This window comes from Lonchura striata, chromosome 11 (genome assembly GCF_050655825.1).
Source record: "Lonchura striata isolate lonStrDom1 chromosome 11, ASM5065582v1, whole genome shotgun sequence".
Classification (NCBI taxonomy): domain Eukaryota; kingdom Metazoa; phylum Chordata; class Aves; order Passeriformes; family Estrildidae; genus Lonchura; species Lonchura striata.
This window is the reverse complement of record NC_140713.1, coordinates 14,774,982-14,801,974: the sequence shown is the minus strand read 5'-3', so window position 1 is coordinate 14,801,974 and position 26,993 is coordinate 14,774,982. Positions and strand designations below refer to the sequence as shown.

The window sequence follows — 26,993 nt, the reverse complement described above, 5'->3', positions numbered from 1 at the left end:
ATGACAATTCTGTAATGGTTTGTATCTATAATGAGTCCATTTGAAAAATGTAACCAGTGCGCAATTTGCCTAAGTGGATGTTCCCTAAACATTGCAAAACTTTGCAATGGAAATTTATATTTACTGCTGTTTTTCAAGCACGTTTTAAAATGTGGTTTTTCCTGTGTATTACCAAAATGTTTTGGAAATTACCTGTCTAGATGCCTTTCCTCTCTTTTTAATATGCCCACAGTAGCAACTGCTGCAGCTGCTCACAGAAGAAGCCCCCTGGAGAACCAATACCAGTCAATGAGTGAGATTCTTTCTTTGAAGACAGACTATTGGCATTTTTTTGGCACTCCATTCTCCCTAAGAGATGAGGAAATATTCTGGGCAAAGTCAGGTAATGGCTGTGGGGAATTCTCAAGAGACTTGCTCTGATTATTTTTTGGCTGATAAGGAATTTGATTGGATTTGGAGAGAGAAGATGGGAAGAAACTGTTGGTCTTATCAAATAGGATCAGATTTATTTTAAGATTATTTGGAGCACTGAGAGCAAGCAATAGTAAATAAAATATGAAGACAAAAAAAAAAGGAGGATGAAACTGTTCACAGTATTACATACTGCATTTCACTTAGCTGATGTGTTGCAAGTGCCAGTCAAAACAAAAAAAACCTTCCAGCTTCTCTCACATTTCTCTATATGACTCCATGTGCCACTGACAATTCAAAGCCTTTTCAGTCTTCAGAGAATTAACAAATATATTCCAATAGATTTGAGAGGTGCTAAAGAGGCAAAGAGTAGACATCTTCCCTTGTGCCTAGACTCAAATGTATTTTTATTTTGAAATAAAGAGTAAGTTCTCCAATCTCAGTACAACTCCTTTGTCATGAGAGACCACCGGATAAAAACCCACTTAAGAGGAAAATATCAGCTTTTTACAACTGACAAAGCTTTTGGCTCTGAATCAGTGTATGGTTCATGCCAATATAAATATCCAAATAGTACTTCCTGGAGAATTAAACCTGGACCTCAGGGTCTCCTGAACTACAACTTCGAGCTCAGTAACAGCAATACATCTAAAATTAATGCTTAACACTCCAACTTACCATTTCAGATTCAGGGACTCAAATATCATGAATGTGTCTGGAAAAATAACCTCCCCATCATGTTCCTTTGTCCTCTGAACTACTTTCCCCCTCCCTCTCTCTATAGTTCAGCGACAGGCAGACGGCAAGGGCCATTAGTAGAGATACGAGTGGTACAGCAGCTCCTGCATACTTTGATAATCTGCTTTGATCATTCATTAGAAAACTTTTACACTTTCCATTCTGTAGAGAGTGGATATCTCCATTGAAAGTCCTCTTCTCTGATTATCATCAATACTGGGGAATTCATGGTGTGCAATGTGGCTTTCAGATCTCAGACACACAGAGATGACAATGTTCAGATTTTATGCTTCGATATACAACTGCATCAATATACAACTGCTTTATGGTCAAATCAATTCACTGATTAACAATATTTTATCATTGACTTGAAATTTTGCCCATGCAGAACACCAGTAAGCTATATTAATATTTGCTCTGATTTATCCCACTGCAATCAACACTCAGCTGTCACCTATTTTAACTACTGAATATTTAATAACTAGTATTAAAATAAAAGGGCATTATCAAAGTTTTGGACATCTTCCAAAGCATATTAATTTATTATGACACCCAACCAGCTTCTCTAAAAACATGCAGAAGCCATTAGTTTGCATGAAATCAATGAAACAGACACAGTATAATCATGGATATTTCTTAAATTATTTCTCACAGCAATGGCTGCCTTATTCCCACCTGTCCCTTGCTTTTGTAAGGAGAATAATTTTAAAAAAAGGAGAGTTACATCTTTAGGTTCCTAGTTGGGTTTATATTATATATAATGACATAAAGTAATTATTCCACTTCCATCCCACTCTGCTAAACATTAGTCTCAGATAAAGATTAATCATGATTCAAAACTACTTTTCTTTGGAGGGATATTTTGAGGAAGACAGGTTGGGTGTGGAAACATTCCCAAGCCACAGACATATTTAAAAGGGCCCTGTAAGAATGCCAACACAGTTTTCAGACTTAAGGTATTAAACACGTTGTAACTTGTACTACAAAGGGATGGTGAATATTAGCAGGATGGTCAGTGGGGTAAGAAAAAAATCTTACTTACAAACCTGCTTTCTTTTACACTTGTATGTTCTCTAAACAACAGATGAATTCATTTACAAAAATATTTACAACTTCATTTAGACTGAAAAATATCTAAATATAATCAATGTTGTTGACATTTTCACTGAAATGAAACAAATTAATCAAAGCATTTAATTATAAAAATTAAAATCATTCATGCAACTGCTAAAAAAATGAGATTCCTTAACTAAAACCATTACACCAGAAATTAAAAACCTCTTTCACACAGATGTTTCCCAGGAGGTAAAACATGCCTGAGCTGGCTACTGCTACTGGATACCAGGTTTCTCAAAGCTAAGCTAAATCCACTGGACTTTCAGAAGATTATTTTTCATCTCTCTTCCAAAAAACGGTTATTGCAACAAATCAAGTGAAATATATTTTTAACAATGATAATGTATTTTATATTCTCAGAGGTCTTCACCAAGACCATTTGCTCTTGATAAAGGATACTTTTCTCTAGAAAAGTGCTCACACCACTGGTGTTACCATGGGGTGATTATGCCATCCCAACTGCTCCCAGCTCCAGGTGCCAGCTGGACCTTTGTCCCTTCCCTGTCCCTTCCCCAGAAGCAGGACCCAGGCAGTGTAAATTTAGGTACACACAGCTGAAGTTAATCTGAGATGATTTTAAAGTCTCCTTATGATCTGAAATAATAAGCAGTACACTAATAATTCTGTAAAACTACAGATTTTGGAGGAGAGAAAAGTGGAAAATGCTTTTCTTTTTCCGTCTACCATATAAAATGGTGACATATCCTGAATTTTTTTTGTGTATTCCCATCAAAAATCGATGGGAAGACTTTAGTGGCATTTGACCTGGATGCTTATCGCCTTTTGTATCTACTTTTTTATAAATTATTTTCCTTCTTTTACTGTTCTCTGTACTACAGTTGCCAATACTCTAGTTGTATGTTAGGTGATTTAACATATGTTAAGAGTTTCCTAAAATACTTTGGGATCCTTGGGGATAAAAGGTGCTACAGAAATTTATTAACATATTTGTATTTTTAAACAACAAAATTGTGTGTCCCCTATAACACATGTACCTCTAGATGTTTGCAGACAGCATTTTTGTTGTTGTGCATGCCTTATCACATTGTTTTCTTGAGGAAAACACACTAAAAGGCCAAAATTTCAGTTAAAAAAAAAATAAAAAGAAAAGTAAAAAATAACCCCACAACTCACACATTTGGATTTCAGTCTGAAAACCTGATGGATCCATACTGAATTCCCAGTAAATCCTGTTCTAGACACTTATGAAGAAATGCACTGATACAAAGGTAAATGCTAATTATGCATGATAATGTTTAAAGAGGGTTTATCCTGGATTTCAAAATATGCACAAGCACTTCAGAAGTAAAGAGCTTCATATTGTATTCCTTAATTTCAAATAGTCTAAACATTTTAGCATTGATGTGCCTTTCCACTCACAGACTTTGCAGTGCACCTATTGACCTTTCAGCACTCAAGAGTGGGGCTGAGATAACTAAAATCTGGGAAAGGCAGTAAAACACCGAGCACATCATAAATTAAAGACTTGGAAAATTGTGGTAATAAGCCCTTTGGGGTAAGTCTCTTTTAAAGCAGTAGCACTGTTTAACACTACTGGAACAATTCTTGTTTTATTTAAAACTTGTGTTAAGGAGCTTCACCTACTGCTTAGATACAAAATATGTTTCTGTTAGTGATGTAATTCTGTTTCAAAGAGTTTCTGGCTTATTTCATGATATCTTTAGATCTTTGACTAAATAAAAAGACAACAGTTTGGTGAAATGTTTAGTGCCATATTCAGAGAAAGACAAGTTACTCCTTGCACTGAACACTTCCATTTTCAAGGCAACAGGTTTAAGGAAGAAAACCATATCAATCAGTTGACTAAAATGAAAATTAACGTTGGCAAGAAGTCTTCTGGGATATCTTGTTTGTGCAAAGCTGTATATGAATGGGAACCACGGTTTTGGTCTAGATCTCACCTATATTCATTTTTAAAAGTGAATGCTAGCTAGAGAGAAGACTGTTCACACAGAAAAGAAGAACAAGCAGCACCTGGAACTGCATGATGGAACTACCACACTAATGAGAAAAAAATAGAAATTACAAGGAATACCTGACACTTATTAAATATTTGCATGAAGCCCTTAGGGAATCTCAGTAAGTCATGAAGAAGACTGATCTTTCATGGAAATTTAGCAATGCAGAGATGGCGGTCATGTGCACACACAGACTCTGGGGAATCCTACTTTAAACTATGGAATTTGAGGAAAACTGAGGCAGTGGAAACCTGAGACTATTTTTTTGGTTTTTGACATCTGTCTGGGGGGAGGCAGGACATGTACAGCTGAGGAAAAGACCCAACAAAGGATCCAATACTGAAGCCATTGTTTACGTGCACATAATGGAAGAGCTGTAGTTACTGCTACAAACCTGCAATGAGAGACATGGATAAGCAACCAGCAATTTTGCAACACATGAAAATCAGAAATTAATAACTGTTAAATAACTTACAAAAAACCATTCCCAGGTGACTGTCTAGTCTATACTTCTGCAATGGGGCAGCACTGATGTAATTATCAGCATTCATGTTCTTAAAACAACTGATGTGAAAACATGCTAAAGGTGTCAGTTGACAAATGATAGCAAACATAGATCAAAATGAAGCAAGCAAATTGGCAGGAAAAATGAGTGACTGAATTGCCTGAGGGATCACACAGGTGTTAGATGTATGACCATGTGAACAGAAATGCATACAAGTATTCACATAGAGCATTTTTTTACCAATAATATTTTTTATCTCTTCACCATTATAAAACTGTCAACTCATATACATTTATTATAGCACTCTAAAGGAAAAAGAGCAGAATGACTCATTGCTATTTATTAGTTTGATGTGTTAACTAGCAAAAGAGAAAAAAGTCCAGATATATTAAGTATGTGGAGACTGCCTACTCTTAATAACTCTAGCAAATCTTTGATCTATGTTAATCTCATGTTATTGTAGTAAGCATGAAGGACCATCATTCATCTCATATGAGCAAGGCACTCTTGCGTGTCATGATAGATTTTTATCAAGAAGAAAATGAAGTTAAAGGTGGCTGTCAAGGCACTAGGGTTTTGAGTGAGTGGAGAACCTCAGAATGGGGTTTTTAACTTGCAGAATTTGATGGAGGAAGGAAAGAAATTTAATTAACCACTTTACATACACAGTACTTCACTGATCATCAAAAAGCTTTCTTCATCTAAATTTGCACAGGAAAAATTCTCACCCAGGTAGTATTCCAGGTAGAGGGAACTTGTAAAGTAATCAACAGCAGTTCAGTGCACAAATGAAACAATGGGGTATATAATGCTCTTTCATTATTTCTTTTAAATGTTATGGAGAGATGGGATTTGAGCACAGCAGTAAATGCAGGGCACAAGAATGTTGACAGGATATTAGAAGGACTCCTGTGGTGGCAAAGTCAATGTAATTCTCATCACTCCACAGAAACAGGCCTATTGTATTTTCTGAGCAGTAAGTACAAATAATATTCACTTTGACTTTTAGCACAGCAGTGACTGGCAAAAATATAAAAATTATTTTAAAAATAAAAACCATAAAATGGTAATTTTTTTTTTCCCTTTTAATTTGGCAGGCTATGCTAAAAAACACCCAAGATGTTAAAATTAGAGGTTCATTTTTCCTTTCACTTGAGTATCACTTTGGGGCTCTTTCACTAGTCAGTGTTGCTTTATAAGATGACACAGGAACATTCTCCCTGACAAGCAGCAGATACTGAAGGCATTCCACTTGTGCTGAAGTTAACCAGAAAAGTATCTCACTGATCATTACTGAGAGGAGTTATTGTCCTCGCTGTCTGCCATAGATTCAATACAGGTCGGGTGAGCATTAGGCTGTGACTCAGTTCACCTGCCAATGCTCTTTGGTGCTGCTGGCAGCCTTATTCCAATGCAGTTTCCAAGACTTTGGAAAGCAGCTGTGCAGGTACTCTGAAAGTTTGTGAACCTTTGGAGCTCACAGATCGCTCCAGGAAAGCAACCAAAGCAGGGTTGCAAAGACCTAGAATTCTGACTGCTTATTAGCATCATGTGAACACAAATATTTATAACACAGTCTTCTGAACTCATCACTAAATGACACTGCTACCAAAATATCAGCAATGCAAGTTACCCCAACGTTGTACTAAATTCCTCCATCTAGAAAAGTACATTTGGACACTCATTTCTGCTATATAAGAAGATAAGTTGGCACATTTTTGGTTTTTGAGGCTTAGGCCTGAATATCTATATCAGAACTAGTACTTTTTAGCTTCTTTTACCTAATGTATTTCAAGATTTCAAATTATTAAAAGAGAAACTGTATGTAAACATAAGAGCTGACATCCCATTGGTAAGGGACTGGTTTTAGCTCTGTGCTAAACTTCAAGAGAATGTGAGGGGCAGACAGTTCTTCTCTGTACCTGCTGCACAAGAAGAAGCTTCAGCTCCAGCCACTGTCTGCACAGAGGACAGTGCACAGTAGGATTCCCATCACACCACCATGTACATGCTCTCCCCAAAGTCACAAGTACCAGAAGATTAGCATGAGAGAAAGAATGTGTGTAGAAATGATGATGAAACTAGAGGTCCACACATATATTGTGTTCATACTACTAACACTAACCCTAAAATTACATTAACTAGGAAAACAGGTCTATATTTACCTGTGTATCCTTGAAGACTTTTTCCCCCTTCTCCACCCATGTTAAAAAAACCCCAAACACATCAATTCTCCTCTTCATTTTCCCACACTAATGCATTATTGACTACAATGTACCAAACTTGCACTTGCAGTCTAACCCACTATTACAGCACCTTGTATCAGTACTTTAAACATTGCTTAACAAGAAAAATATGTCAATATACAATGAAAGCCTTCATTTATGCTTTCAAATTGAGAAAACTGCTGCAAGCTATGTTGTAAATTACCCCCAGGAATGTTTAACTGGGCAAAATAAAGAACAAATTTTAGTGACATCAGACATGACTTGATTAATAATTAGCAACATTTAACAATATATTAATTTTATCTCCTTTCTATTCCAGTGACCCTTTCAGTCCTGAGCAGTGTTTGCATATGCTACCATAAATCATGTCTCAGATTTGTCAACAAGATTGGAGTAGTTTTGTTATTTGTGAAAATTTGAAAGTGAGCTCCTGATTCAAAAATGTTTTGATTATGTGGAACAGGATAGGTGTGAGCTGCCTGATCTCAGCTTCACTCCAGTCTCTCTCAAAACTGAAAAAGAACTATAATTAGTATCTATGCAGAAGTCCATCACTTCAATAACTGATGTCACTGACTGGTGGGGCCACACCAAACTGATCCAAACCAGGTCCTAATGCCAAGTTAGCACTCTGCCTAAAGCAACTGTCAAGTAATGATAGATTGGACAAATCTGATTGCTCTATCAAAACATTCATCTCAAATCTTGATTAGCAAACCTATTGAATTATGATTAATTCACGAGAGTGCTGCTGACAGATAAGGTACTTTATCTGACAATGTGTAGTAGTTGCTTTGCCTGCAGCAAAAAAAGCTCTGAAGCTGCTGGTAAAATAAACAGTATCAAATACGACACACTGCAAAGGATAATGAGGCTACACACACCTTTTAATTGAATAAAGGCTGATCTATGAGAATTTAGCTTCAGCCACAAAAACATAGGGAAGGCAGGACAAGGGCCAGGAAATGACCAATGTGGCAGGAGAGGAGATAAAACTGTCAGATTGAAAGTACAGAGATGCATGGGATGAGCTACAGGGACTTTTGGGGCTGCTAAGATGAATCACAAAATCTCAAAATTCCTGGCTTTGAAAAAAATCTGATTCTAAAATTATGGCATATGGCCTCGGTTTTATTGTCTCCTAGGAGAGTGTGACACTTATATGACATGTGACAGCACCTATTTTGCAGTTCCAGTGAATAAAGCAAGTGGCTGTAAACTGAAAACTGTATTCAGCACAGGAAAGTAGGAGACACTCGCTTCAGTGTTACTAAAATTATATTAAAAATATCTTGTATTATTTTTAGTGTTTCATAAAATTAAATAAAAAAGAAAAAAATCTATTGTGGTTTTGCAACTTTTAGAAGCCATCTACAACAACAGCATTTTTACAATTAATGAAAATAAAATGTCATGGATTCATCAAGCTTCTTTCAATGCCACCTCTGCATGTTCCCTATGAGTTTGTCTCAGGCTCAGTATATCATAACAGATGTTCTATTACAGGGTAAAAACCTACCAGTTTCAACTCAATTTCACTGTCCTGATACCTGCATGTGCACAGGGCAGATCATTAGAAAGCTGCACGTTATTTGAATTTGTAGCACAATCAGTGAAAAATAGGTATTGAAATATTTGGCCCTGACTTAATGAAGAATCCACCTTCTCCAAGTCACTTGTTAGCTTATCCTGACCTAATAATTTTACAAAAACCCTAATGCACTATAATTATGTTTCTCCCCAGCCAGTATTAACCTTTCTGTGACTCTTTCTTCTTTATTCTCTCTCACACATATTTATTTATTTTACCTAGCCTCTGTTAATCAATGTGAACTGCAGATGGGGTCAAGGAAAGCTACTTCCTCCTTTGATAGCCTCCAATGCTTTCACTCCTGGGGATAAAAATGCTTTAAATGGAGTTATATTCTAGGAAAATCAATATATGATTACTGGAAAGATTTGTATTGATTGCCCTGTTGCATTGCAAAAAGGCTAAAGAAAAATTGCATGGCATATTCCCTTCATTTTCTACTCCAGAGAACTTGCTGCAAACATCTTGAGCGAGTAAGAAGTATTGGAACTTGATTTAATAACTTAAACTTTTCTTTGTTTAACCCTGCTACTTGTGTGTTTACTTTGAAAAAAAAAAATCCCCGCTGACATCTCTTTTCTAGTGCCTAAAACCAGAGATCTGCTTGCAATCCTTAAACACAAATGCACTGCAGCACACATCCAGCTTGCAATAACTTCACCCGTTTTGCATATTTCATAATAACAAAAAAACCCTCCAAACCCCAAATTCCTATTTTCACTACTTTACCAGAATTGTTCATGCTTCTTCCTAGCACAGACACCACACCAAATATTCAGGCTGGATCATGTTTTCACAGACTATAGTGGTGGAGGAGCTGGGTTTCCTGACCTGGTTTCATTTGTCTTGATGCAACCAGAGTTAGACTTGTTTTTCCCCACAAAAGTCCTAAGAACTGGAACTAGGCTCAAGTTCGAAGAGGATCTTATTAAAATTCCTTACAGGAATATAAAATTTTTTTAAACACATCCTTATTTTGTAAGAATGGCCTAAATGCTTTCAGCAAATTGTTTTCAGACAACGGTCTCTGTAATCTTGTTTCTTGTAGTGTGTATATTTCATTTCCATTATGTGGCAAATAGGATATGCTTTGACTGTTTTACTGGATAATTAAAAGTTGTTAAATAAAGTAACACACCATGATATTTCAAAGTCACTTTGAATCAGTTCTCTGTTCATCTGTTTCCTAAAATGTAACATTATTTACCTCTTAGTAAGATGCTTAGATATCTAGTGCCAGAAAATAATATGGAAAGACTAACAATGATGTTTGTATCAGTGAACACAGAATGCAAACACAAAACTATAATTGAAGGTATGTGTATGCATTTTCTCAAAATCTTGTGAAAAAATAATAGAAACTTAAAATTTATAACTATCAAATTTATTGCTTTTATTTCCCAAACTCCACTGGCAAATCAGTTAGTCTAGTTCTAATACCCGAACATTTAAAAAGGAGTTGCTAGTCAACTTCTTCTCTGTTCTGTTCCTCTCCTTAACCCTAATATATTTCAGCTTTGAAGAAATAAAAATATCATAGCAGACCCTTCTGTTATTTATATTTTTCTGTTTCAGGAACACTGCAAATTATTTCAATTTCAATTACATTAAAAGGTATTTCATGGCATGCTCCATTACTTATCTTGTAGAATCCTTCAGGCTTTTCCCATGTTACCAATTTTCATTATTAATAAATTCCTGACTCTAAGTTCCTTTTTTTAACACTTTGCAACTTTTTCCCCAAAGTAGGTGCTAAACATACTACAAATGAATGCTAAACATTCTCATTAATGGACAAAGTGACATTATTTACATAAAGAAAGGGCAATACTAAGCCACATCTGACTCACAAGACTAATTTTCAGGAATTTTCCTTCTAAATATATGCATGTACAAAAACCAAATAAATTCTGTTCTGGGTGAGGAGTTTCTAACTGCTCAGTAATTTTGATGTCTGGCCATTTAACTGTTCTAGTAGGAGACAATAAAACCTAGGAATAAAGTTGGTTCCCAGATTAAGATTTATGTTAATTTCTAGGTGAATGAAGGGTCCCAAGTAGTCTATTTCTATAATTGGACTTTTGACATTTCTCAAAAAGTGCCTGGGGAAGAAGACAGGCCCACCTTTTTATGGAATGTATACATATAAGGAGAGTAAATACATACATGGAACGTGAACTCCTGTGAAAACCTGTCTGCTTTAACCAGATTGTTAAATAGAAGGACTTAACTGCTGAGCTTTTGAGAAATTTGATTCCTTTTTTTTTTTAATTTTATTTATTTTCCAATTCTTTTTCCTGCTAGGCAATCTTACTCCATTCCAGCCTGTGCTGGCCAGCCTCATGCACTGCTGCTGTATCCCAGTGCTACCTGCAGAGAGGAAAAGCAAGTCCCTGGTGGGCTGGACTCCACCAGTGCCCAGTGCAGGAGTTGGTCACGCCAAGGCTACTGCAGCACACACCTGGAACAGCTGCCCAGACACAGCACTGGGGCCTTGCCATCATGGATGAGAATCCCCTTCATTCATACCTAGAGGTTAAAAAATACCATTCGTACCTGCCCTGTTCTTATTCCCTGGAGGCAGAACAGGAGCTGGGTGGATCCTTGCTCTGAACTTCCAGCGCTGCTCCTGTGCTTATCCACACACCCATGCTGGCAGGCAGATGTTCCTGGCAGTGCCAGGAGCAGTGATGCTACACATTGACCTGTCCAGCTTCCCTCTACTATTCAGTGCAAAACAGGTTACAGACTAGACATATATTTTAGGATTAAATAGTTTGATGTTTTTTTGGATAGGTGTTCTGCTAGCAGAGTAATACATGGAACATGCACTTACAGTCACAAAGCTAAGGGAAAGAACTCAATTCTTATTATGACATATAAAATGTATACATATATATATATATACAGGCAGCACCACATGCCTTTTCCTGCAAAATTAATTACATTTTATAGTGTAATTCACATATGCAGAAACTTGCTCCTGATAAAATCAAGTAAAACATAATTTTCTGTATTTTAATAATTCTACTATTACCTATGGAAAAGTAAACAAAAATAATTTGAACTGGGTAATATATATCCAGAATGACGGCTGTCAAAACATCCCTTATATCTACAGATGACTTTTGCTGAAACAAATGGAAAATTATATAACATTCTAGGATTTTTTTTCCCTCTAATTACCTTTCCTGCCAATTTATGTCAGATTCACTATGTGTTATACTGAAGAAAATTAATTACCAGCAAAAGAGCAAAGTTTCTTTTATTTTCCATATAATTCTAAAAATTCTAGTTAAGTATTTACAATCAAATTTAAAAGTGTGCTACTACATACCACTAGTTAACCTTCACATTAAAACTTAAATGATCAAATAATTTAAGATTGTTTTTTTAACAGGATATTAAATCTTTACTGAAATCAAACCCCTGCCTAATGCACATGGCTATATTGTATAAAAGAGGCACTATAAGATACACATACAAGACATTTAGTACAGCCCTGGATTCCCTTGATCAGAGACAAGCAAAGCTCCAAGCTATCCCTCTAAACAAGATTGTTAGTTCTGAATTACACACTCTTACCTACCTAGCGAAAAAAATGCCATGAAGAAGAAAAATAGCCTCAGTCCAGCTTTTCAGCTACTCCCCAAACTCCTGTGAGAATCAATCATTAGCTAGTGTTAAACGTCTTTGTTCCACTGAATCCAGTAGAACTAAAGCAGTTGACACTGGGTGAAAGCCTAGACAAGACTGATATACGAACTAACCCTGCTCTGTCCTAAGGACAAGATGTTTATGAAAAAGCAAGATGGTACAAAACGTGAAGCAATGCTTCCTTCTGTTGAATGAACCCTCCGAACGAGGTGGGGATATGTAAGTAAAAGGCCCTACTCAAGCCCCTTCCCTCTCAATGCTTGTTCACATTCTAAAAAAGGTAGCAATTATTCAGTTAGGCAAATATAACTATGTCTTAAGTTGGAGATTTTCATGCTTTGCCAGCTAACTATTGGAAATGGCAGCACTTTGACCCTGAGTTTTCAAATGGTATCGATGGTCACCCACCAACGCACAGCCAGTCCAGAGCACAGCAGTCACTACGTGTTTGGAACATGACTCTGCAGATCAGGGAATTCTCTGTCATTTGGTGACCACCAAGGACTGGCCACAACACTCAGAGGATGGTAATGCTTGTTAAAGTAAATGTGAAGTGCTGTAGCCCACAAAACAAAGTCAGCGGGTACGCAGAAGCTCTCCCAGACAGGAGGGCACCACTGGATGGTCAGTGAATGCCAGATTATCATCTCCACGAGAAGGGGTGTTAGGCTCTCCCAGAATAAAGTTTCACTTTAATTAAAACCAATTAAAGATATCACTCAGAATCTGGGGTAATTATGACCAGGCAACCTAGCAAAATACTCAGGACACTACTAAACAATTCCAGAATAGAGTCCTAGATTTAAAATTGCAGTGATACTTATGTAGAAACACATACACACACATTCCTTTTAGTACTGTTTCATAAAATAATTAAGTTATAATTGAATATAGAATCAAATGCATGGAAATCTAGACCCTCATTTGCTAGATACATATGTAATTGCTATTCTTGCGTAATCTATGAGTAAAAATCTGTTTCTGTTACATTCAAAAACAGAATTTCTTCAATGTACAAAACTGCGTAGTTTATTAAATAAATACAAACTGGGATATAATGGCATACATTTGTTTTCATTACAAGTAGTAATGCAATATTTCTCTGAGGCTTACACATTAGCATTTCTCTCCATGTTCCAAATGCCTTTGAACTTTCTGAAAAGCTACATCTGTTAGCTCCCTCGTATACAGCCGAAACTTACCAAGTGAATTAACTTTAAATATAAATTGCTTTGTTCGCTATTAAGATTGATGTTGGACACACGGTACTGTAAGTTGCAAACTGCAATTACAATTCACTGCAATTATCTCTGGTTGTTAATAGCACAAGATAGCATGTCACTTTCTACCAAGTGTATAATTTATCATCTGGTTGGGTTTTTTTTTGGTTTTTCCCTTCATGAACTCTTGTGGTATTCCAAATGTATAATCTTGTTGTATTTATTTCCCAGTGGTCCAACAAAATGCACAGCAAGTGCTGACTAGAACAAACTAAAAGGCAGTGCTATTGACAAGCCGTCACTTGAGCAGTAATGAACACTCTGCCTCTACTTTCACCTCACCAAACTAACAGCTTTAATTTATGATAAAGCAAACGAGAGACAACCTCCAGTTTTATTATACCCTCAGTGCTGTTTCAAATCAAGTAATTAGAAGGTCAAGAGGCAGGTCTAGAAAGCCAAACACAAATGCAAGCCCTCTGCACTGACATTTTTAAAAAACCTTGGCTGTTCAAAGACCATTTTATCCATCCCTCTTCTGCAGAGCAGTGCGAGGCAGTTTTTACCACCGTAACCAATCTGAAACAGTGTAGTTCAATTCTTTGCTGAGTAATTCAGCCCATATGTTCAGAGAGATACCTAGGAGACAATGTCCCTTTTCTGGGCTTCTCTTTAAAAGAAAGGTACAGGTGAGCTTTATAAATATGCTTTTCTGATAGAAACTTTCACTTAAAAGTGGCTTACTTTTTAAAATCTTTTCAGAAGTACAAGAAATTTCACGGGATACCGAAAAAAAAATAAAAAAAGAGTGAAATATTTAAAGCAAATAAATAAGAAAAAAAAATCTATGTTAGAAAGGTGAACTTAAATTCTCTAAAAGTTTATTTGTAACTTGACAAGTAAACTATTCCTAGAACTGCTAAAGAACTAGTTTTTCTTGAATGTTTAGACCAACTGGAATAAAAGCACATAACTATATTTGGTCTTTGCAGTATTGTTATATAAATATTTACAACTTGAGAGATATAATTATGCTAATGCAGTATGTCTCCATTTTCATTATACGATATAATCTTGAATTTAAATTTCAGTCAAAAGTACCTTATAATACCTTAGAAGCTATTGAAAATTGTTCCTCATCTGTGTACAATGAAACCTACACAATTAGGCATTCTTATTAGGCAACTATATGCCTTAAGCTACATCAAAGGATACTCCAATGTATTATTACAGCTCTGTTATATGGTGATTGGAAAATTACTTCCCATTAAGAAACTGTTTTTGCTGAGCCTTTGATGAGTTGTCTTAGACTACCTTCACAATTTCAGGTAAATTGCTGAACTCCAGCCAGGTCTGAATAAAAGGCAACAGCTGTTTAACACAAATCAACAGTTCTAGGAAAAGATAAATTGGGGTCCCAATGAAAATGTCTGGGGAATGAGTCTGAGTGCACAGCATATCTGCATAGCCATTAAGACCAAGGCTCTTCTCCTCCTAGAGTGCTTGTGCAATATATGCTAGGAATCTTCACAATACCTCACAGACAGAACTTTAGTCTCATCCAAAATATTGTTGTTCCACCAGCAGTGGAACAACTCCCACTGACAATACCACACCAGGGTCAGAATGGAGGGCACCACTTGCAGATTTGTGCCACACTAACTCTTGCACCATGTTTTTCTGTAACTCAAGTCCTGTAAAACTGTCAAGCTATTTAGATCATATTTCCTTAGCTAAATAGGATGGTAGAATCCATACAGAAAGGTATACTGCCTACATTCAGAATTACAGTTCTCAACAACCAGTATTATCTCTAGGTAGCACAGACATTAGATGAGTTTAACAACAAAAACCGCACCCAAATTAAGGCAAATGTTTCACAAGCACTTGCATAAGAAAACAGATTTTGCATATATTTGTGCATCATGGGAGCTTTTAGCCTCTAGTATATACTATCTTTTGGTAAGTATGTCTTACATATTTAATGCTTTTTTTTAAGATTATGTTGTATCATTTTTCTAAAAGTAATTTTTGCTCTATCACTGCATGTTCACGTGGCAAGTGCAATTATGCTTAATGACATAAATGGTGAAAATGTGTGATTATATAATTAGAACATGCAGTTATGGTGTGAAAGTCCTTGTGAAACTGAATAATCCCCAGAAGATACTGTACACAAACCTGAGAGAATTAACATAACTCACTGAACCGCACTTTAGTTTTTACAGACAACACAAAAGGAATAATTTCAGAAGTTCTCGCAAAAGAGCTGTTCAGACAAGAATCCTTTCCACAAACCATTATAAGTAGCTTCCACTTTCCCCTTCTTCAGTAGTCAGTATTTAAATTTAATCTTTCTTGTGCTGTCAGGGATGGAAAAGGCTTGAATGACTGTGTGAAAGTAAGACATGGTGTTATAGGGACATTCTGGTGAATAAGGACTTCCTTCTCTTTCCACATCTTAATCACCAGTCCCTTCATAGGTGTTGCAGTTACGTGTAATTCACTCTGAATTCAATTTGGTCTAATGTCCAAATATACGTAGCCTGTATATTCAATTACATACAGCCAAGTAACATCACACCTCTACAGTAGTGCTGAGCAGCACTTAGAACTGTGGAGTTTTATCCTGGCTCATATGAAAACTCTGAAGCAATTTTATTTCAGTGAATCCCTCGTGACTCTGCTGGTTTGCCCTGACAAAGGACTTCAGAGTCTATTTCCTCAAGCTGGTGTTTACAGCATGAGGTTAAATGTATTTCTCTCTATTCTGTGCACTCCCATCATACATTTTCCACCACACAGATAGTAAACTGCCTTCTTCCTACTGCACTGGTCAACAGCACCTGCAAAGATAATTTTGCTTGTCATCTTTTCCCACGAGAAACTCCAATGCTGAAGCTTCCACTTTCCTCATACCCTCAGGGTAAGCATACTCTTTTCTAAAATGCAATTAAAACTGATGGCATCCCTTTTGCTGTCCCCTCACCTGCTCCAATCTAACATTTACTACCTCCCTTGTTCAAGGAGCACATACCAAATGGTGAACGCAGAAAAACTGTAAACCTTGCAAGGAAGCTTAAAAATTCAGCACACAATATATGCACCCGAAAATTCAGAGTGCAATTAAAGAACATCAGATGTCTCTGATGCTCAGTGTATTTTTAGATTGACATAGTCTATGTGTAGCAGGCAAAATCTGACTCAAATTGTGAACTTTGACAGGTGGCAGTAAATTAGTTTGCTTGTGTATATGTGAGAAAATAAGAGACTGAACGTTTGATTTAAACATATTAGGAACTCTTTGTAGCATTATCTGCTGAAATGCCATCCAAACTCACAAGATTCAAACCAGATAATATTCAATGTTAAGTATTTCTTTAGCAAACCTTTGATGAGTTCTCAAATTTATGACCTTTTGACAAAAGGAGCTTACAAGGATCATTATGAGATTATGATTTAAAAAAAATATGAATATTCCTTCCTTGGTTCAGATGTGGCCATTGCAAGGCAAAACAGCATTGATCTTCAAGCTACTGTTCAAAGATTGTTAAATAGTAGAGGAAGTACTAAGGATATAAGGAAATCTGTGAATCAGTGAAAGATGTTGGTATGCAAGAGTGAAGATATACCAGCTGGGCTCTGCTTCAGCTGGTTACCAGAGGGCCAGGAAGAAATTAGTCTCAGCCATCAGTTGAAAGAACACCTGGACATTAACCTGGGGCATCAATTCCCTTATGAACAAGGTAATCTTTGTTTCCTCACCAATACATCTAGAAACTAAATAATGACTCTTAACAAAAAAAAAAATTCTTAGTCCCAAGTGTCCTTAAATCACTTCAATAAAGAAAATAAAAGAAATATTTATGAAAAGGGCAGGAGAAAACATAGCAGGCTTTGCTCTCACTTTAAGATGCAAGTGAAATAAACTGCAGTGGTTTCTCTCACCTTCTTGACAAAGGCATGCAAATATGGGGCTGTACTTAATTTATTCTTAAATTATTCTTAATTAATTTTCTAATGAAGAGCTGATGCTTTCCTCAAGGACTTGGCTCATTGGATGAAAATGAAGCACAAGGTAGTGAACTTATTTTTGGATAGATAGAACTTCTATACTGAAGATGACACAAGCCCTCAAAATAAAAGCCATGCTGTCCTCTGCCTATGGTCTCTTCTCTTCTTTGGCAATCTTGCCTTAGGATGGAGAATGAGGACACAGTTTGTGCTTGCCTAGATAATCCCAAAAAAAAGAGTATTGCACAATTTCCATAGACATTTACAAAATCGCGCATATGGCTAAGTAGAAACTATTAGTGGTGTTTGAATTATATTATATTTGGCAGCACTGATATTCAGACTGCCAAATACCACCCAATTCCAAATACAGCACTAAACCTCTGCTTTAATGCTCCAGCAGACTCTGCCCTTTGGAAACCTTCACAAGAAAAACCAAAGATTTAAATTAATCATGACCTCCTCCAATAAGAAAGAGCTTTTTGAAAAAAAAAGCTCAATGTATTTTGCAGAAGAAAAATATTCTTGTAACAAGATATTTGATTGCTTTCCAATAAAAAATGAAGAACATGTTATATTATTGATTTTATAAAAATTTTATATTTGTCTTTTGGTTTCTATTATCCTGTGTTGGAGGGGAAAACCAATAATTATTTCTACTGCCAAACTGGTATACACAGAGAAAAATGTATTTTCTACTCACACTGGAAACAAGGATGAGAAAAAATAATTTGCTTTAATGATACAATTCCATATTTAAATTATTTTTATTAAACTGTCAATATATTTTGGAAACAAATCCACATTCCACCACAAAGTTGGCATCAATCTGCTCACCATTTATTTTTCTCTAGCATTTTTGCTAGGGGAACACATCACTTTTTCAATGTTTCAATCCTTCTCTCAGCATCCTGGCAGAGTATTTGATGATGAAAATTCTGCCTGCTCTGTTTTTATCAACAAATTATTGCAGCAAAACTTTACATCACTGATGATAGGTACTCAGTTACTAGAGAAGAAAATTTTCCCCAAGAAGGACTTGGGGAAGGGAAGGCAGGAAGGAGACAAATCCCCTGCAAGCTGAAGTAGTGAGAAAAACTCAAGAGACCTGACCTGGCAGCTAGAAATGGGGTTAATGTCTATTACTCATTCTGTTAGACAATGGTGCTTCTCCCTGGCCATGGAGCTTCTGGAATGAAATGTAGGTTACTAAAGTTGTAAAAATCTTAGAATGATTTTTTTTCAGCAGCAGATTCAAAACGTAGAATTAGTTTTACAAAATCATATTTTCTATTAACTGATTTTTTTTTTCCTACCACTGATGTGTGCAATAAAATGCATAGAGTATTTATCATCCAAGAAGAGACTATTGTTCTCTTGCTAATGTCAGTACTAAGGTCAATCTTTGACTGTCATAATTCAAAATTACATAACAATGACTGTTAAAAGTTGATAGGGGTCTCACAGATATAATGGGATGATATTAGATTTTATTACTACCCCATACAAGTACATGTCAATTATGGAAACACATTTTGCAAGATTGCCAGAGGTAGACAATATCTTCATAATGTGCACTTTTAGGCCAATTTTCTTTGATGTTTTGCATTAGTGATAACCACTGTCCTTCAGATGACAAGGAACAGAACAGAAATACTGTTTTCTCCCACAGCTCATTTTCTTACTCTGGTAATGAAATACAAATCCTACTCCAGCCAGATATTGGTGCCTTCCATTTTTGGGTCAGCCTTCATCTGCATGTTATACACACACTAAAGATGTATATTTTATCTCTCAATCAGTTCTTATAAGTACATGAAAGGCATATCCTAGAAATTCTTTGCTACAGCTTCTGATTCATGATGTATCTTACGGAAAATGTATTTTAGGTTGTCTGTCCTTTGATTTCCCACAGATGCTAATAAATAATCAACAAAAATATGATTAAAGATGTTGCTTGAACTCTCAGCCAAAATGAATACTAGCTAGTTGAAAATCTTTCTGATCCAAATGTGTTTATCTTAGAAACAGAATTCTAACTCAGATTTTAAAAAGCCTGATGAAGGGTAGGACTAAGTTTTGACATGATCTTTTCATATACAAAATATTTCTTCAAATAAGAGGGAAAGGTTATGAAACTTGAAATTATAGAGGGATGAAATAGAGCTTAACAAGCTGGAAAATATTTATCTACAATTGCAATCCTCTCTTAAAAAAACAACTACAAAAACCTTTTAAATCTTAATCAACCAATACCTGGTGCATTCCTATGAACACTGCTCTAAGTCTTTGTTTAGGTAGCTAAAGATCACAGCCGAAAGTAGATATTAGATTAAAAGTATTCTAACTTATGTCTAACTGCTCGAATCAAAAGGTAAGGAATAACTAAAATTAAAACTGCAAACTGAGTATTTCCTGTAATTCAATTCTCTCTAAGTCCATCTGTTTATCCAAAAGTATATCCCAAATTTCTCAAACATATTCAACAAATTTGGCAGTGGGCTTAAATTGAATTTGAGAAGATACATGAGACTTCTTCCTTGCCTTTACAAGTGTAGGCAGAATAAAAAAGATCTGGTTAAAAAATATAATTTAGCAAAACATATATGACTTCTAGCCTCTCTAAAGAAGTATTTATTTTCAAATAGCCAAACCTGAGATACTTTCATAAACCAGTTATTGATATCTATAAATGCTCAAGTTCTGACACACAAACCTTATATTTTGTCATGAAAGGATAGCTTTAGAGGAACAACGGAGTAAACAGAAATGGAAGAACCAAAAGAAAGGATTATTTGTAAGAAGCAAGGAATGCTAATTAAAACTTTCAGTCATTTGCTTACAAAAATACTGCTAATTGACTAGTAACTATTAAACAAAATTGGTTCACAATTCAATATTACTGTACTTGATAGAAATGTATTTGGTCAATTCTACATAATAAATACTTATTTAGCTAATTGTATATATTTTACTACTTTGGAAATAATTACTATTTAAATATTCAGTAAAAGTGATAAAAAATATTATTTAGATTTGCCTTTAGAAAAAGTTGAAAATATACAATACAATAATTTCTTGAATAGTTGTTTTTCAATTAAAATAAAACTTAATGCATTGGATATATTATGAAAAAAAAATCCTAATTCATTGTCTTTCATGACCAGCAAGCATTTAAAATCTGCAGCTCAAGTCTTCTTGCATACCAATATATATAAAGGTTAGAACAGGAAAAGAAGCTTTCGTGCATTTTCAACTCTCAATTGGTTTCTCAGCTTTGAATGAATTAGTCAGTGAACCATAATGAAGGGAAAACTCTCTTCAGGCTGCCACTGCTGCCAAAAGCCAGCTTAGCAGTTTGGCAGCCTTGCTTCAGGTGTTTAACTCCTTCAGCCATCTGACTTTAACACTTGAGCTGTAAACAAGTGTGCTGCTTCATTACTGGGTTTCATTGATCTTAAGATCTGTACAGCCTCATGTTGATTTTCACATATTTATTTTAAAGCAGAATGATGCAAATATAAATGTCAGTTTTTATTCATTTCCTTACACTGATTATCTTTTTACTTACTCTAACTTCCATATAACATATTTAAACTTGACTTTATATTTATTAAGAACAACACAGACTCTTATTTCTTTACATATTTTTTTCTAGTATGTTTTCAACAGGACTTGAAGAGGACAAACAAAAATAAATGCTTTCTTGTAGCTTTCTCAGCCGGTCCTGCTTAACCCTTTTAGCAGGTAGCTCTCACAAATGAATTTTACAATTGAGGTAAAGAAGTCTCCCTAACTTCATCATTTCAATCACAGGAAATTTTCATTTCTTCAAAGCACATGCAGTAATTAAACAAACACGAGCCCAAGCAGATCAATACAATGCCTCTTTCCTCAAAGGCATGTAGGTGCAGCATGGAAATTCATGTCCAAAGCATAGGAAACCCATATGTAGCTACTTAGTCCTCCAGTAAGACAACTTTGTTCATGGTAATGAGTGTTAGCAGTTTAAAAATCTTGATGATAAAAAGCAGATGCCCAGAAGAAGCTTAATTTGATTTAGAAGGGAGATGTGTCTCTGCTGGATGCCCCAACACAGGCTGGGTGTGCTCTAACACGAGAGCAGTCGCGCTCCGGGGCAGCCAAGCCAAGACCTTGTGGTCCAGAGAACATCCCCAGTGTCTGCACGAGGCTTCAGGGGCCAGCAGCTGAGAGATAAAGCCTGCACATAATCAGTGGGACCGAGCCATCTTTCAGCTCTTGGTTTTTCTGCTAGAAAATCAAACTACGAAAAGTTCACAAGGAGGGGTAATGCAGTACTCCCAAGAACTCCATTTCACCAACATTATTGCATACTTAGTACCCTTTTCACTTGACTCAGAGCAACTTATCCTCAAAAAAGAAGATTTCAGAGCCAGTGTAGGCAGTGTCCAACACAACACAAAGATTAAACTGATCTTCATGCACAAAAGATCTCAGTGTGCCACTCTAGTAATATACTCTGAAATACACAGAGCTCATTTTTTTTACAGAAAGGACATAAGCATCTTTATCACATAATTGAAATGCTCTTTCATTCTCTCCTCTGTGTACCTTTTTTTTATACTCTACAGACAACACACAAAATGATTTTACTTTCAAAGAAATGTTGTAAGGGAAATAGGAAGATTCAGGTAAGGAGAGCAAATATACCTTTATAGTAAACAGTTGATACTCTTGACACATTTTCATTCAGTATGTAATTTATGGGAATAAGAGCATTGAATACTGTCACAACATTATCTGCCCTAGCAAAAAAAAAAAAAAAAAAAAAAAAAAGAGATCTAGCATTACTGAAAAATGATCTGACATTGCCCTTAAACAAAGGAACACAAGTTTAATATCTCCTGCTGAAAGAACGCTCATACTTGAGTACCTTAACCCAGCCTCAATGCACTAATATGTCTCACTAAAAATCCTTTGATTATTAGTGGTGTTTCCAGCATCCATTAAACATAATACGTTAGTGTAGTGCAAACATACCATTTACCTTGTAAGTAAATGTGATTTTAAATATACCTTGTGCATGGAGGCTGGAGACATCCACTCTCCTGTCTGTACAAGCTGCTCTGCACACTTAGCTAACTAGTGCTTTCTCACATTTCATGAAGAGACTCCTCCAAACTCACTGTGGGAATTCCTGAAAGGACTATAAAATTTCAGCCAGGACCCCCAAACCAGAGCATGAACCACAGAAAGACTCAGCCCTTTTCAAGACATCAAACAGCTTCTAGTCTATAATTTAAAAAGCAATTAAAAATTACAGAAGGCACAATGTCTGTGTATGAGATCTCAACAACAGCTCTGTGGGTTGTTTTATCCCAAACCTGTGTAAACTAAATTTTAAGGAAGTATTTCTCTCTCTATGGAAGTCCTTAGCGCATATTTCATATCACTTATGGTATTTAAGAGGACAACATAAACAACATTAGGTGTCTCAGCACAAGCAGTGCAGACCTGAGTGTCACACAAAGTAACTTCTGGGAATTACAAAAAGCAAAATGATTTCCTAGCAGAGAACACGAAGACCTGAAAGAAATAGATTAAAAAATATTTTTGTGCTTCTTCTATTCAGCAGCTAAGGGGATAGTAAAATGTACATTTTTAGTTTTCTATATAAAAGTATAGGTCTTTTATGAACCACTATTGTAATAATTAAGCTTTACCCCAAGTACTCTATACTTGCAAATATTGAAAATATCACCCCACCACACACAACAGTCATAGGCAGACACTTAAGTGAAAATACAGTAGGCTGAAAATAAAGCTGTTGCATATGTGACAATTAGCACAGAGTAAATTTGAGATCTATTAGAGATAGAGGGAGCTGAAGGCATGTCTTACTGTGCATCAATGATGAATTTCAATTATTGGTCCTATAAATGAAAATCAAACTAAGCTCCACTTACCTATTATCTGTTCAAAAGGAGTAAAAAACCTTTTTTTTTTTTTTTCAGTACAGACAATTTCCCAGCAACAGAATTGAAAATACAATTAAACTCAATGAATATAGAAATATATTTAGTGATCCTACATTTCTGCCTATGCTCTTCTATTTTCTGTTATCTTGAAAAAATCATTCTGGGATACTATAATAAAAACTTAAACATAAGAATATATAAAATATATTAAACGCCAACAGAAAATGGCAAAAATGCAAAGTAGTGATGACAGTTTTTATTGTCTAGTTTGTGAATAGTCACCTTATCAAATGTTCCATAAACACAATAATTAGCTGGTGTTGGCTAGGTACATGCATGAAGGGAAAACAATGAAACCAAGTATCTAGAATTTGAATTCTAAACTTGAACAGCTCCAACATCCATTTCTACATAATTGATCTCTAGCATGCATCTAATTTTCCAAAAGATTATTAGTCACTTGATCTGAGATGTGATACACATGCTCTCTATGATTCTGGACAGTATTTGAAGCTCTGCACCTGCTATAAACAAAATCTTTATAAAACTCCTGAATAAAATTCCAGCCCCTGCTGTTAATAGCAATGTTCTCACACACATCCATGAATTTCTTCATGTTAGGAAACTCAAATGATGGAAATATTAATAAAATTGTCAAATTCCAAAGAAAACTACAAAACAAGGGTAATTCCTGAATCCTACTGTTTTGAAGGTAAAAGGCTGAACAACAGATAGGGAGAGTGAAAAAACATGGGAACTGCATCAATACAAATTCTCAAGCAAAGGCCCTGAATGGATTTATACATCTTAAATCTCATTATTATTCACTCTCAAGTCAATACTACTACTAAGACACCAAAGCAATTATTTTGTTTAAGGCAACCCATGGTATTTCCACTGTACACTGTCCTTTAAAAATGTCTAAAGTGTTTTAAAATACTAAAGGCTAAAAAAAGACTAATTCTTGGATTTATATAATCTATTTAATAACTATCTTAGCAAAGAGGAAAAGACAGAAAAAGAAAGAAGTGGTCATCTGTGATGAGCAGTAACCATACAGTAATCACACACTCCTTTGAGCCACAGCCACTCCTGTCTCCAAATTTGAACTGTCTTCAAGAATTCTTCTTAGCCTGTATGAGCATATTTAACTGTTTGACTTGTTCTGCAAGTTGTTTTTAATTGCTTTAATGCAAAAATCCCCCCACAAACCCATTAATAATAAAATTATCCTCCAGACCTCCCAACCATGTTGAGAGTTGCAGAAAGAGAAAGATCATGTAAAAGTGCATTTTCACCAGTCATAGACAAACCATTGGAAATTGGCCATGTTGACACTAGAAGTGGAAGCTGACTTGAAGCATTACATTCATGCTTATAAATGGCTATAGCAAATGACAATTATCATTCATTTCAATTCAGAGCCATGCAGAGAAAAGAAAAATATCTAGCATATGATCTTTATAAACCAACAACATAATACATTCATGCTTCTGTGGTATGATGCCAAGGTAAATATTTTTCCTCAAATTTTACATCCCTGTGTGAATTTGGTGGGGATCATTCTATCATCTAAATTATTGCCATTATATTCAGATTTTCTAAAGACAGAATTGAGTTCCTCATTACTAACATTTCTTTGCTACCTTTCTGAAGTAGGCTAAGCTAAGGAAATGTACATCCTTCTCATTCTCTAGACTCTGGATAACCCCATGAAACATTTCTGAAAGACACAGGCAGTGACTCTGATGTGCTGCTGATTTTAAATGAAGACTGCATTCCTATGGCTATGGCAACCACACAAGTTTTCAAAAGGCACATTTATTTCAGATCTTATCTTGAAGAATGAACAGAATTTTGACTGATGAGCCCCTGGGGAGTGAAAGTCAAGCGGGTGGAACTCAAGGTGACTAACTGCCCACTTTGTACTGCCAGCCAGCACATCCCAAAAATAGGGCACTGCACTGGCTGGGGAAGGATCTTGTTACAGCAGACAGAGGATATTACTAGCACAGTGTATGTCAGCTACTATTTGTCCCTACCAAATAATACTTTGGGCCAAGCATTCAAAGACAGTTAAGGCCACCCTTGGTTTTGGGCCAGGAGGTTTAACCCCAGAAATCACTGCTTACACACAATTTGTGGTGTAAACTAGAAGGTTGTCAAAACATTTGAATGTGCTTACAAATCAAATAAATTGCTTCATTTGCAACTACACTTTACTGTAAGTGCAGAAGCATAAGGCTACTGATTTTATCATGTACTTCCACAGCTGTGGAAGCAGAATATCCTGCAGAAGAAATTTCATTTAAAACTTGCCCTTTCTTAAAGCAGGTGAAACAAAGAGTACAAAGGCCAGTGATCATATCCCTACTACCATTCAGGAGCATAAAAAGACACTTGTACACTAAAATACCCACTCCCCCCAAATATATATGTATAAACTACACACACATATGTACATAAACACTGTACATATATTTAGTCAAAGAGAAGTTTAGCTAACATGATTCTGATTGCTTTTCCAAATGTTGATATCAGACAAGAAACTTAGTTGGGTTTAATCAGTTAGAATTTAGACTTACCTAGTCTGAAGGAGTCCATACTCCATTCTTTCCAAGGCACATTTTATTTTGATCTTGCATGTGCTAAATGCCAGCAGTCACCCTCTGAGGAATACTGCTGTGGTCCTTCTCATGCTGATGGCTTTTAAAGCTACACTCAGCTCTGCTGTAGAAAAAGGTTTCATAGACCAGACGAGCTGCCTTTATCCAAACACTTACTATCACATAATAATCATTTTCTTATTTGAGATACCAATACACTAGAACAAAGTCTAAAAACATGTTCCTAATTCTGTGTAACCAAGATTGTGCTGCCTCAAGGCATCACAAGTGCCCACAGATGTGGATGTAAAGGACAGTGTGTGACAGCCACCTGCTTTGTCAGGAGGAGCTTCCAGGGCTTTGGGCAGCAGGGCCTCCAAAGGAGCACACAGAACACTGCCAGTCTTGATGGTCTCAAGGAGATAAGAAACTACACCATTCATTTCAGACCTTCCTCTTTCTTCTCTGTCCTTCTCCCCTCACCCACAACAATGGCAAATTTACACTTCTTACTTGCAAACACCATATTTAGTACAATGTAAATGCAAATAGAAGTTTTCTAAATGTGCCAAACATAAGAACAACATCTCCATGTTTAACAGTGCTGATTCTTTTTCGAGCCATATTAAACTCTGATCTTAAAGACTTCAAGTTATTAAAAGCTTAATGTAATAATCACAAAGAAACAATTATCATACAACCAGAAAGACATGTGTCAACTGTGTTTATACTCTTAAAGAAACTATTTGTTAATTAAATGCTATGCTTTGTGTTCAGACAATGCCCAGCAGAATATGCCTGTGTTCCTCAAATCCTGCCTTTATAAGTACAATGCATAGCTTTTACATTTTATCACTCTTATAAAACATTCAACAAGATTTTCTTTCAAAATCAAATCTTTTTGGAATGGAGTAAGAGCAAAAAAAGGACACTTCTTAGCTGACATCATAGCACTACCTAAATAAAAT

The 26,993-nt window shown here is 35.8% G+C and overlaps 1 protein-coding gene across 7 annotated transcripts in view; it reads right to left on the bottom strand.

Moving 5' to 3' along the window:
- The window catches only part of FTO (FTO alpha-ketoglutarate dependent dioxygenase), a 226,295-nt gene that overhangs the window by 58,501 nt on the left and 140,801 nt on the right, over positions 1-26,993 (bottom strand). For 2 of the 7 annotated variants that reach the window (XR_014957894.1, XR_014957895.1), the window contains exon 9: positions 26,005-26,149. The exons of 4 other annotated variants lie outside the window; for them this stretch is intronic. Coding sequence is in view for 1 of the 3 variants with exons in the window: in XM_085589605.1 (XP_085445731.1) it covers positions 26,068-26,149 (82 nt within the window). In the remaining 2 variants the exon portion in view is untranslated. Of the gene's footprint in view, positions 1-22,312; positions 26,150-26,993 lie in introns of those variants that run through there. One more of the 7 variants, XM_085589605.1, reaches the window with a different exon arrangement.